The 15,219-nt window shown below is 37.1% G+C and overlaps 1 protein-coding gene across 1 annotated transcript; it reads left to right on the forward strand.

Moving 5' to 3' along the window:
- The first annotated feature begins 10,502 nt into the window (after window positions 1-10,502).
- On the forward strand, window positions 10,503-14,477 carry LOC133866781 (uncharacterized). Its single transcript, XM_062303414.1, has 6 exons — window positions 10,503-10,981; window positions 11,075-11,347; window positions 13,219-13,376; window positions 13,552-13,657; window positions 13,758-13,883; window positions 14,033-14,477. The coding sequence occupies exons 1-6, from the start codon at window positions 10,790-10,792 to the stop codon at window positions 14,168-14,170; spliced, it is 993 nt and encodes a 330-aa protein (XP_062159398.1). The 5' UTR covers window positions 10,503-10,789; the 3' UTR covers window positions 14,171-14,477.
- Window positions 14,478-15,219: the final 742 nt, after the last annotated feature.

Genomic DNA, 15,219 nt, shown 5'->3' on the forward strand with positions numbered 1-15,219 from the left:
GTTTTGAGGTTCATGAAATGGAACTTAATTCCCTTTCAATATATACATGTGACTCTTCCAATTGATGATGAAAACAAAAATATAATATGATCGTTTATGGATAAGGTAGTTCATTATGTTTGGTCATATTAAGATTTGGCAAGCACAACGGTTAGTGGAAAGACATTAATCTATTGGTGGTTTAAGTATTTTAATAAAAAATTATTTGCAAAAAAACGGATGTGCTAACGCTCAAAAGTTTTCGCACGTATGAATTCCTTGCACTGTTCTATAGTAAGGCTCAAGGTCCTAATTGGTTAAATACTAAGGATAAAATGTAATCTTCACTATTGTTGGAGACTAAAGAGAAAAGTGAGAATTAATCTATCTATTATATGATGTATACATTCAATCAATTTCATCAGTCACTAAGCATGAGAGATATTCATGACAGAACTAAAAGAAAAAAAAAATCACACTTATTGTTTTAGATTTTTGTAGAAATATAAAATACTAGAATAAAAAAGCAGAAGAAAGAGATAGAGAAAAAAGTGACAAATAATTACTGGTAGTTCGGTGTTAGACACATATGTCCACTACTTTGAATAGCCTCTAGAACTACATTTTACTCTCATTAACTTGAATTGTTTACAATACAAAGATCCTTATTTATATGATAATAAGTTCAAGTATGGTAATCAAATCTCCATGAGGATTGTATTACAATCCCAATAAGGATTTGATTAAAATTAACCACTAAATGGAGAATATTTTGATATTGACTTAATATGTAATAAATGAAAAGAATATTATATATTATATTTTTCATATACTCTAACATCACTCCTCAAACACAATGTGAAAGATTCTCTAAGCTTGAGTTTGAAAATAGAAACAAGGGATTTGTTTTTTGTTTTTTTGTTTTTAAACAACGATGGCTGCGGCTGAAGCCTAGAACGGGTCGTAGACGGTAGTTGATAAATAGAGCTAATGGTGAAGATTGATGGTAGACGCTACCGGAGGAGATAGAGGCTGACAAGCAGGAGGGCTAGCGACGTCGGCAGGTGGTTGGGAAATGAGCTGGAATGCAGGGCCAACATGGGCCTATAACCAAAAGATTGGCCGACTTAGTCCAAAATCAAAAGTGGCCGACTTGGGCCAAAATACCTAAAAGGGCCGACAATAGGCCAAAAACTGAAAAGGGGCTGACAATGAGCCATAAAACCAAAAGGGGGCCGACTATAGACCAAAGTACCGACAACGGGCCAAATACAAAAAAGGGGGCCGACATGGACTTGAAACATCAAAAGCAATGTGCTCACTTGGGCGGTTATCAGGACGGCACATTGTACCCAACTCGCTCATGGCACACGTGATGTGTTCCGCTTGGACCGCTCTTCTTCTTCTTCTTCTTTTTGGCTACACGGGTGAAATCAGGTTGAAACAATCTGAGAATGCTCTAAAACCGAGATGAACTAGACAAAAAGGTTATGAAACCGGATTGAATTGTCGAAATTGGGTGGAAAATGCACTAAACCAGATTGAACCGACAGAGAAAAGGTCTTGAACTGGATTTAAAATGGTTTGAAACACACTAGAAATGGATGAATTGGATTGAAAATCATCTAAACTGGTTTGGATACCACTGAACCGGTCAAAAAACATATTGAACCGACCCTGAATGTACTAAACCGGATTGAAACTAATCGAGAAGTGTCTGAAACAATATGAATTGGGCTACAAACTGCTTGAACCGTGCTGAATCAGTATGAACCCACTGATAATGATCCGAAAACGGTCTAAACTGGTCAATAAACCCCTAGAACTGGCTGGAACCTGGATGAAACCAGTGAACCGGTCTGAAAAGGAATGAAACTGATTTTGAACCAATTTGAAAATGAGTCGAGTTGACCCAAAACCCGCTGATGTGAGTCACGGATCGGGTTGACCAGATCCATATAGCCCGCGTGACATGCGCAAGACAAGTGATGTAGGAGGTGCACATGGCACATGCACATTCTAAGGAGTGCGTGAATAGAGTGTGATGCACATGGACACCCTCTAGAGGTGTGTAAGAACACGTGGATGACACTTGGATGATACATGGAGGCGCGTGAAGCTCGTGGCTTGTTGGACATATCCTTCTTGGGGCACGTGAATGAGCGATTTTGGTTGATTTCGACGAGGTTGTGTAGATCGGCTTCCAAGCTTCATGTTCATGTGCAAAACATTGTGACAAAGGGCTTGAAAGGCTAAGATCTGAGGAGGATAGTGGATGAACGACTATGAAGGATACAGACAGAAACTTCGGAGGAGTCACCACTGTGTGGAAAACTGAAAAAATCAAAGGAAAAATTGTAGTCCAAAAGAAAATGGCTCTGGTACCATGTTGAGATTTGTGAATCTAAAATACAAGAATAAAAGCAGAAGCAAGAGAGAGAAAAGAGAGACAAATAATTACGGGTGGTTCAGTGTCAGACACCTACGTCCATCACTTTGAAAAAGCAAAAGCAAGAGAGCATCTAAAGGCACATATTTTTTTAAGGATAAATATTTTCTCCAAATTGGGTTGGAGGAAGTTCCTTCAACCTAATTTAAGAAAAAAAGACATAAGTCTATTTTTTTAATAGCATGTGAGATACACATGCTTTTTTTAATAAAATTCATTCCAACTTTATCACTACGTATTATTAAAAAATCATGTACTTTAAACATGTTCAAAGGACACATGTCATTTTTATAAGTTAGGTTGGAGAAAGTTCTTCCAACCCTATTTGGTGGAAAACTCTGTCCTTTTTTTAATAGCTCATATGCTTTTTTAAAAGCGTTATTAAGAAAGCGTGTATTTCTCACATGCTTAAAGGTCACTTTTAGAAGTTTAATCCCATAAATGCTCTCGCCTAGGGTTTGTATCTAAACCTTAGGTATTGGTTTGTAGAGAATTCTAAAGCCAAATCCAACTCCGAAAACATGATTCTCAGTATTAGATCTTCATTTTCATCGATTGGTTTGAAGTAAATCCACAAACCCTAGCTTTTTTTGTAGATTGAGTTAATTTTTGGGGTTTATGCTTAATATATCAAAGTTATTTAGGGATTTTGTGTTTAGAGGATTTCTAAACCACATTCAAGTTATGGGTAAGGGTTTCGTGTTGTGAAACTTTAATTTGAAGTTGGTTGAAAATAAAGGTAAAACCCAAACCCTAAATTTACTATAAATGTCATAAATTAGGAGTTTTTTCTTTTCTTTTCTAAAACTAGGATTTGTTTATGGGTTAGTGTTATTAGTTAATAGTGTGTCAAATGGAACCCTAAATATTCTATGGGTTGCCATAGTAGGTTAGCACTTGAGACAATCAATAATCTATGTGGTGTTTAGATTTAGAAAGTGCTTTGGGTTGGTCTTGATGTGTAATTGCAATGTGAAATGCAATGGTTTATTTCAAGGCTTGCATTAGAAAATCCATCACAAGCTTTCCCCCAAGCGGATTAGGTGAGTATTTTACTCACTGAGCAAAGATACTATATTTTTATTTCTTTAAAGGTTACTCACTGACTAAGGACAAGTGCCACATGATAATATGTATGTAATGCGAAAGGATATCGTAGAAGCTGTCTGGAACAAGTTCATTGAGATAAAAGAACGGAAGTAAAAAATTGATGTATAAAAAAGCATGCATGACATAGTTTTATATTGAAAAATAATATGGACTTCTAAATTTAACAGTGTGTGTGAACAATGTGCAACAAAATATTAAATGTGAATTTAAAGGAGACAAATATTTTGTTGACGAAGTGGAAACTCAATTAAGAGAAAAACCACTCCGGGGCAGCCAAACCCAGGATATCCACTATTCAGAAGACAAAGCTAGATACAAAGCAGTAACACTCACATACCCATGATGCAGTAGTCGTACCTTGCTCTCTAACGTGTAACCCAACACGAACGCTTCCCAACCAGGTCTCCTACTTGAAGGGGTCTTCAATAAAATCCTTTACCTTAGGGCCAACCCCTAAGATAGACTTCACAGCTGATCAAATCACACACTTGGCAAGGCTTTAGAGGAAATATCACGTCTCTAAGCTGTAGAGAATTCACCACCGAATTCTGTATTGAAAGCATGCCTCAAGCCTCTTATTTATAGACTTAGGAAACCCAAAATTGACTCAAAAACAGAGTCTGAAACACGCGCGTCCGGACGGGAGCCAGGGCCGTCCGAACGGGCCAAGTTTTTCTTGTCCGGAAAGTAATTCTGGAATTTTCTGCAGGGCTGTCCGGACGAGTAAATCTTTCTGTCTGGACAGAGGCCTTCTGGACGCTTTTGGTGGCCGTCCAGATGCTCAAATTACAGAATTTTTTCTAAGCTTTCCAAAGACGCCAATTTCGTCCCAATCCGATATTTGAGTAACAAGTTATGACCAAAATACCGGAAGGTGTCTGGACGACTTGACCAAGCGTCCGGACGGTCAACTGCAACCGCCTCTCCAAGATAGCACTGAAAGCTTCCATAACAAGGCCGCGTCCGGACGGTGTTGCCCTAGCGTCCAGATGGTTACACTTCGGCTGCACGAAATTACCATAATAAGCTTGGAGCGTCCGAACGGTTGAACTGGTGCACACAATTTCCATATATGAAGCTTGATCGTCCGGACCATGAAGGCTGACGTCCGGACGGTTGAACTTGGTATGCATGTTCTTGCCTTATAGAGGACATCGTCCTAACGGTAGCAGCCGTCTTCCCATAACTGTGTCTTGAGGCAGAAACCATAATTCTTGTCAAACACTGAATGGCGTCCGGACGGTATAACCACGTCGTCCGGATAGATGCACTAAAACACTGGGATTTTCTCGAACTCTGAAGAGCGCCCGAACGATTTTCCATTACGTCCGGACGGATGTAATCTTGAACTGTTCAAAACTTCTAGACACTGATGGGCGTCCGGACGAAAAGATCTCGTCGTCCGGACGGATGTTGCTGACTAATGAGCGTTCGAACGGAATACCACGTCGTCCGGACGGTTGACAGAGAACCGAAATAAATCCTTGAAAACTTCACAAAATCTTCTCGAAAAACATAGTTAAAGAGTAGACTCTGGATAAAGCAGCATCCCTGTGAAACTAGCAACATTACATAAAAGTGATTTTGTCCAACAGAATGCAGCTAACACAAAAACTAACAAACTCCCAATTTAGCCATTCTGGGACAAAAATCACTTGACCGGTTAAAAATACAATCCCGGTCTAAATCAAAAATTACTCTCCCTTTTTGTCACAAAGGGACAAAGGGTAAATAGAGTAATGAGAAAAACCACACAACAATTACTCCCCCTCAATGTCTCAGAAGTACAAGGGTAAATAGAGTAATAATATCCACAAACAAAAAACTTTCTAAAATCCAAAACAATAGGAAACTAGCCTCTGGATATTATATTCCTGAATCAAAACCAACCAGAAATATCTCCAAAAATACCATTAGATCCTGTTAGTTCCAAAAATATTGTGGTATTTAAAACAGCTGTCAAATGGATGCCAAAGAGAAATATAAGCAATGCAGCTATTCATAAGGCATAAAAGATCATTCTAGCACATAGACAGAAAAGGATTTTCATGCACAATATCTCAAGAAAATATCCTAACAAATATTCCAATATTCTAAAAGCACAAAGACTTAACGGAAGACACAATAAAGATCATGGGATGAGAAGAGATGTGCACAGAATGCCAAAATCTCGGGAGAAATTCACGAGAAAAACACACAACATGCCATGATAAATCAAAAAATGCATAGATGTGTGTATGGCAAAAAAAAAAAATGCTAGTCTTAAACCTGTAGAGATCCTATCCTGATGTGTCACTTAACCATCCGGATGACAACTGCTCGATCAGCATATGGCAAGACTGCACTCGTCCGGATGTAAGAGTAGGTCCATCAGGACGCTTCACACTGAAAATCTGAAACTGAAGAAAAATTTGCAGAAAAATATTTTTCTCAAAAGTTAGCTTCAGAACACGCATGTATAATCAACAGAAAAAAGAGTCAAATAGCATTGCAGAAATATGCAAAGATATAAATGAGAGTTAAGTATTCAATAAGCACAAATTTTCTTGCAGATAGAAATTTTAAATAGATTGCTCAACTCATGCAATGCGTGTGTATGTGTATGAAGACTTTCTCAATAAGGTATGAAATTCACTGATATGACAAAAAGCAACCAGATTTTCCAAACAAGAGAGAAAATCAATGAAAGATTAGCCAAAAGTCAAACCTTATCTTACTAGGGCCTAGCCACCCTCTTCTGATACACTCCCCCTAAGATGTAGCACCTAATTGTTTTACTTGTACCATGAAGGACAAAGTAAAATTTTTACTTGCACGTAGAGGGCAAGGCATATAGCAAACTCAGCACATAAGCAGTGAATATACAATTTAAAAGCGCATAATGCATATGATTTACTGCTTGATTCTTATGGTGCTGCAATCCTAGAGAGTACCAGAATTTTTAGGCTCTAGGTTCAACTAGCATGTGGTCAATTTAACCATCTTAATCAAAGACCTCTTCTCTTATCTAGAATTTTTAGAAGCAAAAAGTCAGAGAAGGAAAAGATGTACCATAGGGGAGTCTTAGATAGTGCACATTTTCATCGCATGAGGAAAGTAACTATCTATCATTAAGATGCAATAGGAAAACTTAGCAGATATCATGCAAAAACTCTCAATCATATATAGGCATATTTAATCAATGCACAATGAATTGAGATATCAGGCAAAAACACATGCAATATCTGAAAAGCTATCAAAAGAAAGAATAAAGTTCCGCATCTTCTCCCCAATTTTTTTTTTTTGTTGAAAACCGATAAACAGAAAAACAACAAACACATGCTCAAAAAAGGAAATGACATATACTCCCAGCATGTAAGGTAAAACCAAACCTGTCCTCATGGAGAGAGGTTTAGAAATACCAAGACAGAAAAGCAGTCGCCCGACGTGCTTTAACTGTCATCCCCAAAAATATCTGCAGATGCTTCTCAAGACAACAAGAGAAAATATGGGGACAAAATAAACGGTTTCTCAAACAGAATGCAAGGCATGAATAAGATATGACAAGATAAACAATGCAATGCAAACATACCTGACATGCACTAGGATTTAGGAACCAAAATCCTAGGCATGGGAAACATCACCTACTAGGTGAGTCAACTCCCCCTCAAGGGGTGAATGGTCTCATCCTTCCTGACCCATACCTGCTTAACCCGTGGCGGTAGCTTGTAGGTTTTGCCCATGTTGTCCATTCTCCTTAGCATACCTTGCATCAGGCTCCGAAACCCTTCATAGTCATGGTAGCTAATGGGCTTCTGCAGCTTACTCTTGTAGGGCCTTGATTTGTTCATCTTTGATTTGCCACTCTGATAGGCAAGAACAAACTGCTGCTGATGTCGTGGAGCCTGAAGCGCCATAGGAGGTAGAGTGCCTGATGTAGCTCTAGTTGGCAACTTCCTCTGAACCTTCAACTTCTGGAGTTATGGGCATTTGGATCAGATGTGACCGATGATGCCGCAGTGATGAAAGGTAGGCAAGCTTCTTTTATTTGAATGCTTCTTTGTATTCTCTGCAAAATTATGATTAGCATTCTTACAAATAACATTGTCTTTACCTTTTATATGTGCGGAGGGACATATTTTGCTGAGGAAGAATCTTCAACTTCACTTTTCCTCAGAGCATCCTGCTCAATCCAAGGCCTATGGGATTTCAACAAATAACAATTTGGCCTAATATGACCAATCTTTCCACAATTATGACAAGTAGGGATAAACTTACTAGGAGCTTGTGTACCTGTGTCTTTGGATTTTGGCATCACATGATTATTCAAGCAAGAATTATCCAAACAAGCAGTGTCTACTATCACAGGCTTAATAATAGTGGAATCTAATTTAAAATCAGAAGCATGTCAAGTAGAAGCACTCAAATCATTAACAATTTAACCAGACTATTTAGGAACATCTGAATGAATACAAAGCATGCTTTTCAAATTATCACTTGAGAAATTTTTCAAGAGATCATCAGATTCTTTTAATTTATTCTCTAATGTATCAATAATGTTAAACATCATGGTATTTTCAGATCTCAAAGAGTCAATCAAAGCATGTGATTCAGACAATTGTAAAATCAATGACTCTTTTTCTTGCTTCACCTTTTTAAGCTCTTTAGAATGTTGAGCATTCTTCAATTTATTAAAAACCTTAAAGAGCTTAATATCAGAATCTTCATTAGAAAACTGAGAAGAATTCATGATAAAAGGTGTAATAAAAAAATAGAAGTCACAAGAGATGAGGATCACACTCAAGAAATAAATTCTAAACAGAGTGTACCTGCTCTGATACCAATTGAAAAATAATATGGACTTCTAAATTTAACAGTGTGTATGAACAGTGTGCAACAAAATATTAAATGCGGAATTTAAAGGAAACAAATATTTTGTTGACGAAGTGGAAACTCAATTAAGAGAAAAACCACTCTGGGGCAGCCAAACCCAAAATATCCACTATTCAGAAGACAAAGCTAGATACAAAGCAGTAACACTCACATACCCCTGATGCAGTGGTCGTACCTTGCTCTCTAACGTGTAACCCAACACGAACGCTTCCCAACCAGGTCTCCTACCTGAAGGGGTCTTCAATGGAATCCTTTATCTTAGAGCCAACTCCTAAGATAGACTTCACAGCCGTTACCTGATGCTTGACTTGATAGTCACTTCCTCTTCTTCATTTTATTTCATTTTATTTACTCACCTACTATAACTTACATCTTTATTATATGTGTATAGCTTCTTGTGCTTCCTTATCTTTTGTAACTCACATATTTTGTATTTTTTTTTTTTTTTGACATGTCCACACAAGAGGGTGGAGGGAGAATTCGAACTAGTGACCTCCGCTTCATGAGGCGTGGTTTCCAGTCGATTGAGCTACCCTTTGGAGGCAACTCACATATTTTGTAACCGATGTATTTGTATAGCTTCCATGTGCATGTAACTTAAATATAAATATGAATGCAATTCTCTGTTTTGGGTAAGTAAACCAAAACAGCTTTTTCAATATTTTCAAATACCCTGACTACTCGCTGAAATAAGCAATATACTTGGGACCCATGTACTGTAATCACCATTGTTGTTTTCGATAATTGTCACATTAACAGAAAAGATGATGCTTCAATGGATCAAACTTCAAAGGATTGGGAAGGTGGGAATTCGACTCTGAAGGAGTCTATACCCACTTCTACCCATTGTTGATTCTCACATCATCTTGTTTGAAAAAACATGGGGAACTGCATTTGGCATTGAGGTTTACTTGTACTGCTTGGGTTAACATGGTGGCTGAATATGGAAACCTCTGTTTCCAAAAATGCATTATGTTCATCCTATACTGTCAGCCACATTGAGACGCTTCGCAACATGGCAACATTGGCAAGGCTAGGCCGAGCAGAGTCGCCATTGAGCCTTTATGCTTCTTAACTTTTGGCATTGAGAGTTTTTTTTTTTTTTTTTTTTGGTTTTAATACATGCTTAACGAGAGGTGTTCTTGTTTGTCCATCTGCTATGATAGCTACCCTCCAAGTTAGGAATTAGTTCTGTACACTATTTTTAGGAATCTTTATACTCCTAATTACAACATTTAACCATTTGGGTCTCAGATTATAATAAAGGTTCTTCCCTTATTTAAAAAAAATAAAAAAATCTACTACTCTACGTTGGTCTACTTCCACTACCTACAAAGAAAAATTTTGCACCATGTTACCTTCCTTCACTGCCAAAATTTATCTGTTCATCCCTGCTTTACACTTTTACCCGAAACAAAGGCCACGCATGAACCCAGTAACTTCCCGCTTAACGCTTTCTTCATGTTTTGTTGCTATGGTTGTATCATCTACCACTTTCTTGGTAGCTTATTTACCTCATAGATATGTTGCCTTCTCTCACTCTCTCTCTGTGGCTATTACCTTTAACTAAATAGAATGAATAACTGCACTTTGTAGTTAGAGGCTTTATTGTGCAGGAATTTAGAGACATGGGTGAGACCTACAATAGTCTCACTATATGGGTCTCATGTAGGACCCATTCTATATCTCTAAACTCCTGCACAATAGTTGCAGTTGTGCATGAGACATTTTTGTTGTAGTTATATTTCTTAGACTCATCCGTGTATATATTTGAGAAAAAGAAAAAAAGAAAAAAAGGAATTGTAGACATTAGAAGGAGTTGACGGAGCATGACACTGTTAAAAATATTAAAAGACCATGTGAGGAGCACTTGGTATAAGGACACATGGCAATAAATTGATTAGGTTGGAGAAAATTTCCTTCTATTCAATTTGAACGAAATTATTCTCCTATAAATATTTGACATAATAAAATATATTTTATTTAGTTTAAAAATAATTATTAAAAATTTAGAATATATAAACGCTCGTAGTCATCAATGTGGGCCCCCTGAATTTCGTTTCATTTGAAAACGCGCCCCAACGGCTAGCCCTCTTCGATTTGAAACCAGACTGATAAAAGCGTCCCAAAAAAAAAAAATCGGACAAAAACCCATCGACGATTCGATTTTCAGACCAAACTCCACCACTCATATTCCCCTTTTCCTATTTTTAGGGTTTCTAATCCTCCAAAGAAGCAGAAATATCTCGGACCCAAAACACCAATTTCCGTTTATCGGACCCAAACCCTAAAGAAATCCGCTGAGATTCCGTTTCAAACCATCAAATTCGGGTTCTTGAGGGTTCTAGGGTTTTGATTGGGTCCAAGAATTCCTTGAAGATGGATCTTCCCAAAGAAATCGACGATTTCGTCAAAGAATCCATTGATCACTCCCTAGGGCTCCCTGTATCCACGCACACTCTGGAGTTGAAGCTTCGTGCCTCCGAAGATGCGCGGCGCCGACTCCACAACCGCTGCCTTTCCCTTCAGACCAAATTGCAGGAGAAACAAGACGTCCTCGAGCGCGTTAGGGTTCGTACACTTCAACTTTACTAAGTGCGTGTATGTGTCTTTTATTTGTTCATTTAAAAATTTTCTTTTTTCTTTTTTTTTTTTAATCCTAAGGCTGAAGCGAGTATGAATGCGCAAGCGTTGAAGAAGTTTGTGGAGGAGAATCAGAAATTGGCCACTGAGTGTGCGAATCTTTTGAGTCAGTGCAGTAAGTGGGAGAGGGAGTGCTCGCTTTACGATCATGACCGGGAAGCCTTGATGGATTTCGGGAATGAGGCCGATCAGCGGGCCAAGGAAGCTGAGATTCGAGTTCATGAGTTGGAGGGGGACGTCAGAAGGTTGTCCGACGAATTGCAGTTCTACAAGCACGAGTACGATATGCGTGCGGTAATTTCTTTTTTCTTCTTGATTTTGAGAAATTGAAAGATAAAGGTAACGGACAGTTTGATTGAGGTTGCACTTCAGCAGTGGATTTGGTGAGAATGTTAAAATGTTTGATTATGTAAATTGGCAAGATTGGATTATATAGTGAAATGATTTTTCAACTTCATTCAATGAATTTAGAAATGGATAGAGAATGTATTCTGAGAAGCTTGCAATATCTGCCAGAAAGACTGTTATCGGTGACTTGAACTCTGTCTAGTTAAAGCTTTTGATATTATCTGTACATATTAGGGGGCGCTTATCTTACAAATAGTTTTGTATGTGTAAGTGAGGGTGTGTATGCGATTATTTTTTTTTGATGCAGTTATCTATAGCCGTAGAAGGTACTTTTCTTTAATATCTGTTTGACATCATATGTTTCTGCATCCAAATGTTTCATTCTTGAGAAGCTTGCTGCTCTTGCTGCAGTTTTCAATCGAGTTAAGCTTGATACTTTTGTTCATCGATTTTTGTTCTCTTATTAACGTTTTTATTGTACCTTTTATACTCTCTATCAATATTTTATCTATGCTTGTTTATCTTGGGCAATCATTTTTAGGCATTATGTAGAACAGTAAATAATTGCAGATGGATAAGATGTATTGATTGTTTGGGAAAAATATGAATTAAAGAGGAATGTAGTGCAACTCGTTGAATAGACCATTGTGTTTTGAGTGAGAAAGAGTTAGCAGTTCGTCGTACCCATAGTATTATGTATTAGTCATGAAGTAGAAGAACTGGTCCTATATTCTTCTATTGCTGGAATGAAGAAAGCAACTGTTTTAGTTGCATGTATTTTTTGGTATTGGAAAGATGTGCTGCACAGATAAGGTTCTAGAAGGTGAGGCAAATCTGTTGTCAAATTGAATGATTTTTTTTTTCTTTATAAAACTATTTAAGCATTTTCGTATGAAACTGGCCAAGGAAATTCTGGATAAAACTGGGTTGTTATAATATTGGGTCTAGCATATTAAACTAACCACACATTTTTTACGTGTAATCCCTTCCATTTAATGTGGATTGCTGCTACATAGATCTGGCTGAATAAGGTTCCCCTATAGTTTAATTTATATTTATTTTATGGTGAAATCAGACAGTTTCTCATAAAGTGGCAATGCTTTTCTATGTATGTTTCCTCGAGAAATGCTTGGTAGGTGAAGATGATGAGTTTATCTGTGGTATGTGGGAGTTATAGTTTTGAGATATCATGTAGTACCAAATATACGAAACCAACAGTCATGCCACATTTATGATGTTTATAAAGCTAAACAATTGAACAGTTCTTTTCTCAAATTTATATAATCTTTTATGGTGTAACAATATAGTCAACAAAGGATTGCACTCGGAGGCTACTAGCTCACAGGAACCCTGTATTTCGTTGACACCTGCGTTATGTTTCGCCAACTCGTAGTAACAGTGTCTGGACCACACACAAGAGAGGAATGTTTCATAGTTACAGTTTACAATGAAAAATTTCTTAAATACTGTACAAGTATACTAAAATTAGTGTTAGATTTTTATAACAAAAGAACATGATTTTGGCTTTGGTAGTAAGTTGTCTGTGTCTTTGGTACGGGAAAATGATCTCGTCTATCGTATTTTGCCTTTTTGTTATATTCTCCACGGAACTGCATATTCTATGCTCCACTAACGTTAGTGTTAGATTTTTATGACAAAAGAACTTGATTTAGCTTTGGTAGCAAGTTGTCTGTCTTTTTGTTATTTCTTCTCTTTTGTTTTGATAATGAATTTGTAATATGTAGAGCAATTTAGAGAATGTGATTCTATCTGAAATTGAATTAAGGCTGACACCTAAATTTTTTGTTAACTTGAAGGTTGATTTATCCGCTGAGGAAAGAAGTACAGAGAGCAGTTTACTTGAGTCAGTGTTGGTAACATTGATCGGTAAAGATGATGTTGCATCCGCACATGCATTCTTGGAGGCAAACAGCAGATATGAGTCATGTCAAAGGTTGCTAAAAATGTGGCATTGGTGAGAGTAGTTCTTTTACTTTGACACTGTTTCCCCTTGGCTGATTTAGTTTGTGGTGACTTTGTGTTTCTTACAATTACAATGGCGTTAGAAAATTTTACCTTCACAAAATGTTTCCCATACTTGCGTTGCCATTGCTTTCGATTCCTTATCATTTTCTATGATATTGTGGTAGCTTGATGCCGTCAACTCAGAAGGTTTTATCCCTAGCTGCTGAAATGAAGACACTTGAGAAAGATAAGGAGCATTTAAGGATCAACCTTAATAGAGCTGAAGAGGAGGTGAGAAGAGTAGTATTCTCTTTGCCAAAATGTGTCTATGCATTGGACTCCATGTTCCCGAAGTACTAATCTAAGATATATATATATATGATATATGTAGGTTAAATTGCTATTCGAAGAAAATAATGTATTGGATGAGGAGAATAAAAGGTTACTGAGGCAATACCAGAAAGAAAGAACCCGTCATGGTTCTAGTGGGAAACAAACCGGCAGTGCTTCTGCCAAGGTGAGAAAAATTGGAGAAGAAAAACCTTCATGGTGTTTTTACACCCACACATACACATTAAAAAAAGACTTGCATTGTGTTTTTATATTACTTCTTTGGCATGATAATTCGATTTCTATGTTCTAATGTTACATTTTACTTCTTAGCAGTCAAACAAGCGTAAGTCAAGCCCCAAGATGAGCAGCCCAATTGAGAAGAAGCTTGATTTTAATGATCTAGATTCAGCAAGACAGCCCCTGTCACCCTTGCAATTGAACTCCCTTGACTCTGAAATGCAAAGGTTCTAACAAATTTCATGAATAGGTCTGATGTTTTCTTCTTTCCCCCTTGGTAATTCTTTGTATTCATAATGGTGTTTACACTCCAGAAGATCTTGAACTAATTTTTTTGTTATTGAGAATTCTCTCACTAAGAGACTTCCAAGTAAAAGAAGGGCTTTCTTCTTACTCAACGATTTACCAGACAACAGCAATCTAATGAGACTTAAAAGAGTCTTTAAATGTGTTTCTGAGACAAATGAAAGATCTTGCCATTGTATCTGAAGTGATACCGTTGGGAATGGTTTGACCGTTGAATTATGAATTTTGATGAGAACTTTCCTGGTATCTTATGTAGCTTTCATTTGAGGCCTTGACACAGTTTATCTTGATACATTTTGAGTTTTTATGCTGCCTATTAGCTATAAATGGAGAGTTTCAGGACATGATGTAATGTTCTTCTTCGTTCATGGTTTATCCTTAAAACTTCTTTTCCATGATTATATTCCCCACCACCCCCCCCCCCCCCCAAAAAAAAAAAATAATAATAATAATAGGAGTAATGATTGAACACCACCTAAAGATACAACTTTTCACCACCTTCCCTATGTGGCAAAGTAGTCTCCCACTACTTTTTGAGTTCTTTTTTTATTTTTTTAAAATAAATTAAGGTAGGGGACCACTTTGCCATATAGGCAAGGTGGTGAAAAGTTGTATCTTTAGGTGGTGTTCAATCATTACTCTAATAATAATAATAATAACAAAAACAAAAATATATGAAGAAATCCGTTATCCTTTTTCTCCTAAATCTTCAAACCATCCAATCTTTTTCAAGATTGGCCGCATGCAGCTCTCTTCTTTCTCCTTATTTGCACTTATTCCATCATGCTTCTTAGCATCTCCAGCAGAAGTGTTATTTTAACCAAAATAGTTAAATTTGATTATTTTTTCCCTTTTTCTTCTTCCAACAAAGTAGTTACTCTAACTTTTTTTTTTTTTATAACTTCATGAATAGTGAATAGGCACCACTGCCCATTCACTGTTCATCAGTTATTTAATTTTTTTTTATTATATTTTCT

Source organism: Alnus glutinosa, chromosome 4, assembly GCF_958979055.1.
Source record: "Alnus glutinosa chromosome 4, dhAlnGlut1.1, whole genome shotgun sequence".
NCBI lineage: Eukaryota > Viridiplantae > Streptophyta > Magnoliopsida > Fagales > Betulaceae > Alnus > Alnus glutinosa.

Coding starts and splice junctions, on each gene's coding strand:
- LOC133866781 (XM_062303414.1), top strand. CDS start 10,790: ATGGATCTTCCCAAAGAAATCGACGATTTCGTCAAAGAATCCATTGAT. Junction 13,377..13,551: donor TTGCTAAAAATGTGGCATTG/GTGAGAGTAGTT, acceptor ATATTGTGGTAG/CTTGATGCCGTCAACTCAGA. Junction 13,884..14,032: donor CCGGCAGTGCTTCTGCCAAG/GTGAGAAAAATT, acceptor ACTTCTTAGCAG/TCAAACAAGCGTAAGTCAAG.